Source organism: Homarus americanus, unplaced genomic scaffold (genome assembly GCF_018991925.1).
Source record: "Homarus americanus isolate GMGI-L3 unplaced genomic scaffold, GMGI_Hamer_2.0 scaffold56009, whole genome shotgun sequence".
NCBI lineage: Eukaryota > Metazoa > Arthropoda > Malacostraca > Decapoda > Nephropidae > Homarus > Homarus americanus.
In genome coordinates this window covers 532,674-536,125 of record NW_024739542.1, presented here as the reverse complement: position 1 = coordinate 536,125, position 3,452 = coordinate 532,674, and the positions used below count along the sequence as shown (strand labels likewise).

At 47.0% G+C, this 3,452-nt stretch overlaps 1 protein-coding gene across 1 annotated transcript; it reads left to right on the top strand.

The window, feature by feature from the left end:
* The first annotated feature begins 1,263 nt into the window (after positions 1 to 1,263).
* Positions 1,264 to 2,933, top strand: LOC121874804 (adhesive plaque matrix protein-like). The gene is made up of 2 exons (XM_042379091.1): positions 1,264 to 1,295; positions 1,787 to 2,933. Exons 1-2 carry the CDS (start codon positions 1,264 to 1,266, stop codon positions 2,931 to 2,933), a joined length of 1,179 nt encoding a protein of 392 aa, XP_042235025.1.
* The last annotated feature ends 519 nt before the right edge of the window (positions 2,934 to 3,452 follow it).

Sequence of the window (3,452 nt, the reverse complement as noted above, 5' to 3'; positions counted from 1 at the left end):
TTTGGTGTGTAGGCCCGCAGAAAAATACCTAAATCGTATTGCCGTCCATGAATGAGGAAAGATTGCCCATGCCTCCTGTATATGGATTAGGTGTTTGTTCTAGAGATGATGTTTATTAGAAAGAGAAGAAACGTGAGTGGCAGCTACCATCAAGCTATCACTAGCACGTGGAATATTAGAAGTTGTAAAAGTCCTTGAATTTTGGAGGGATTGTAAAAAAAATCAGGAACTCTTCAAAGAACGTCAAAAATGCCATCAATGGCGTGTCAGGTACAGAGCTTGGCAACTTTCTGAAAGATAAATATAGCCCCTTGCTTAACAGCGTCTTCTACAAGCCTGAAAATAAGATCTGCCTTGGGGTCATAACGTTATAAACTTACGAAAATGTCTTCTTCTGCCATCTTACGTTATACAAGTTCAAACAGTGAAAACAAGTAGGAAGGCGCTGGTCAGTTAGTAGTCTAGGTGTGGTCTTGTGCAGGTGTAGGTTGATGGTGGGATTCTCTACCCTCACAGTGTATCAGACATCTTAAAGAACAAAGTAACAGCAACTATGGATACAATAAATCATTTAAAGCATCAGTCAACTTACATTCCCTAACCATCTTCCTATTTACTTGCTCTCTTTGTGTTTGTATGTATGTGTGAATTCAATAACTATTACTTTAAATTAGTTGTCCACTCAGAGTAATTAAGGTGACGTTTGAACATTAGTAAGATTAGTTTTTTCTTAAGAAATAGGTAATATGATGGTAATCTGTCCGAGTGAATGAGGATGGATGTTAATCTGTGTTGTCATACTGTTATCAATCGTTACTATTATGGTTGGCAAGGTGATTTAAGGTACCGCCATATTTAAGCCTCGTCTAGGGTGCTATTACTCTCCTGGTCCTCTATGGTGTCAGTGGTGCCTGGCTCAGCCCTGAGTTATAGTAGCACTGGTGCCTCGCTCAACCCTGAGTTATGGCACTCACGCTGCTGATATGACAGCACCAGGGGTGATGGGGGTTGAGGAAGGGGAGTAAGGGGGTAGGGAGGCAAGGTGTCTTACTACGATGGACACTGAGAGAAAGAGGACTGACGAAAGGTTAGAGGAAGGGTGCATGGAAATTGCTTGGGGGGGGGGGTCGGTGATCACCCACCACCACCACACCTTCCATTCTGTGGTCACACGATAGAAGTCTGTCATCAATTCCACCAACACAACATCCCCAGTGTGTCTGCCTACCCCTTGACCCCATTGGTGTTCTGTTCCTAGACATCATGGAGCTGCAACCCACACCAATAATCTCAAGGTGTGTCCTATGTCGTTGTTACTGTGACATCTTGTATCTCACTCACTGGGAAACACGTGCTTCTTTTACCTTTATGTCTTGTTTCTGTTTCAACACGAGTGATATTCTTTATTTTTATTAATGTATCTCAGAATTGTTCGTTGTTTGTAATTTATTGTGGGTAAAGATACTTTGTAGAAGCTGTCGCAAAATAATAACATAACACTGTAATAGAAGAGGAATGTATACTTTGGCAGCCACAAAAAATTAAGTAATTGGACTGCATGAATGTATGTTGTGACAATTTTAATATTTCATAGTCTCTTCCAGCAGAAACATTGCACTCGGGTTGAAAACGACGTAAAACACTACTTAATATTGTTACCCTTGAGGAGTAAATATGCTCACTTAAAACAGCGAATTCTGAGAAACACTCCGGAATACTTGCTGAAGTCTCTTCCTGCCACCGAGAGCCATTCTATCATCCTCCAGGCTACACCGTCATGTTCCAGGCTACACCGTCACCCTCCAGGCTACACCGTCATCCTCCAGGCTACACCGTCATCCTCCAGGCTACACCGTCACCCTTCAGCCTACACCGTCACCCTCCAGGCTACACCGTCACCCTTCAGGCTACACCTCATCCTCCAGGCTACACCGTCATGTTCCAGGCTACACCGTCACCCTCCAGGCTACACCGTCATCCTCCAGGCTACACCGTCATCCTCCAGGCTACACCGTCACCCTTCAGCCTACACCGTCACCCTCCAGGCTACACCGTCACCCTTCAGGCTACACCGTCATCCTCCAGGCTACACCGTCATCCTCCGGAGCTACACCGTCATCATTCCCAAGCTACACCCATCCCACCCCTCCAGGCTTCCCGTCATCCTCCAGGTTATACACCGTCATCCTCCAGGCTACCGTCATCCTCCAGGTTACCGTCATCCTCCAGGCTACCGTCTCATCCTCCAGGTTACACCACCGTCACCCTCAGAGCTACACCGTCATCCTCCAGGCTACACCGTCACCCTCCAGGCTCTGCGTCACCCTCCAGGCTACACCGTCACCCTCCAAGAAGCTACACCGTCACCCCTTCGAGCCTACACCGTCATCCTCAGAGCTACCAAGCCATCCTCCGGGCTACCTGCATCATCTTCAAACTACCGTCACCCTCTGAGCTTTACCGTCATCCTCCAGAATTACACCGTCATCCTCCAAGGCTTCACCGTCATCCTCCAGGTACACCGTCATCCTCCAAACTTCCACCGTCATCCTCCAGAATTACACCGTCACCCTCAAACTACCGTCATCCTCCAGGCTACACCGTCACCCTCAAACTACCGTCACCCTCAAACTACACCGTCACCTCCAGTTACCATCACCCTCAAACTACCATCATCCTCCAGGCTACACCGTCACCTCCGGAATTACACCGTCATCCTCCAAGCTACACCATCTTCCTCGACTACCGTCACCCTCCAGGTTACTCCGTCATCCTCCAGGCTACACCGTCACCCTCCAGGCTACACCGTCACCCTCCAGGCTACACCGTCACCCTCCGGGCTACACCGTCACCCTCCGGGCTACACCGTCACCCTCCAGGTTACACCGTCATCCTCCGGGCTACACCGTCATCCTCCTCACGCCTGGATATAAGAACTTAGTACTTTACGTCCACACTAACATACAGACTTGAATTAGCATTAATAATTCACGGTAAAGTTTGTTACTGCCACGTTACGTCTTATTTACTTTTCCGTCTTCATATATTCTCTTCCATCTTTTCTACCTTTAGTCTTTCACGTTAAGGTTGGATGTGCTCTTGTTTCAAATTTCCCGTCCACTGAGGATGAAACGACCAGGAAATCTTTTGGTATTATTTATGAAAGTTTTGAGCTTCGGTATCATATAAGTACGAATAAACTGCCCCCCCCACCCTGCCCCTCCACGCTGGGTTCCGCCATGGTGCTCGGAGTATTGACTAATAGATATACTGTCTACCCATCTGATATGATTTCCGAGCAAATTGGCAATTTCAGATCTGGCTGCTGATGCATCAGATGACTCTCCCCAGTGACTGGCTACTGACGCTGTGACATTAACAAACAGTGTCCAAGTCTGGTGTAACGACGTGATATCGGTGTTACTTAAAATATATCAATCGATCAATTACCT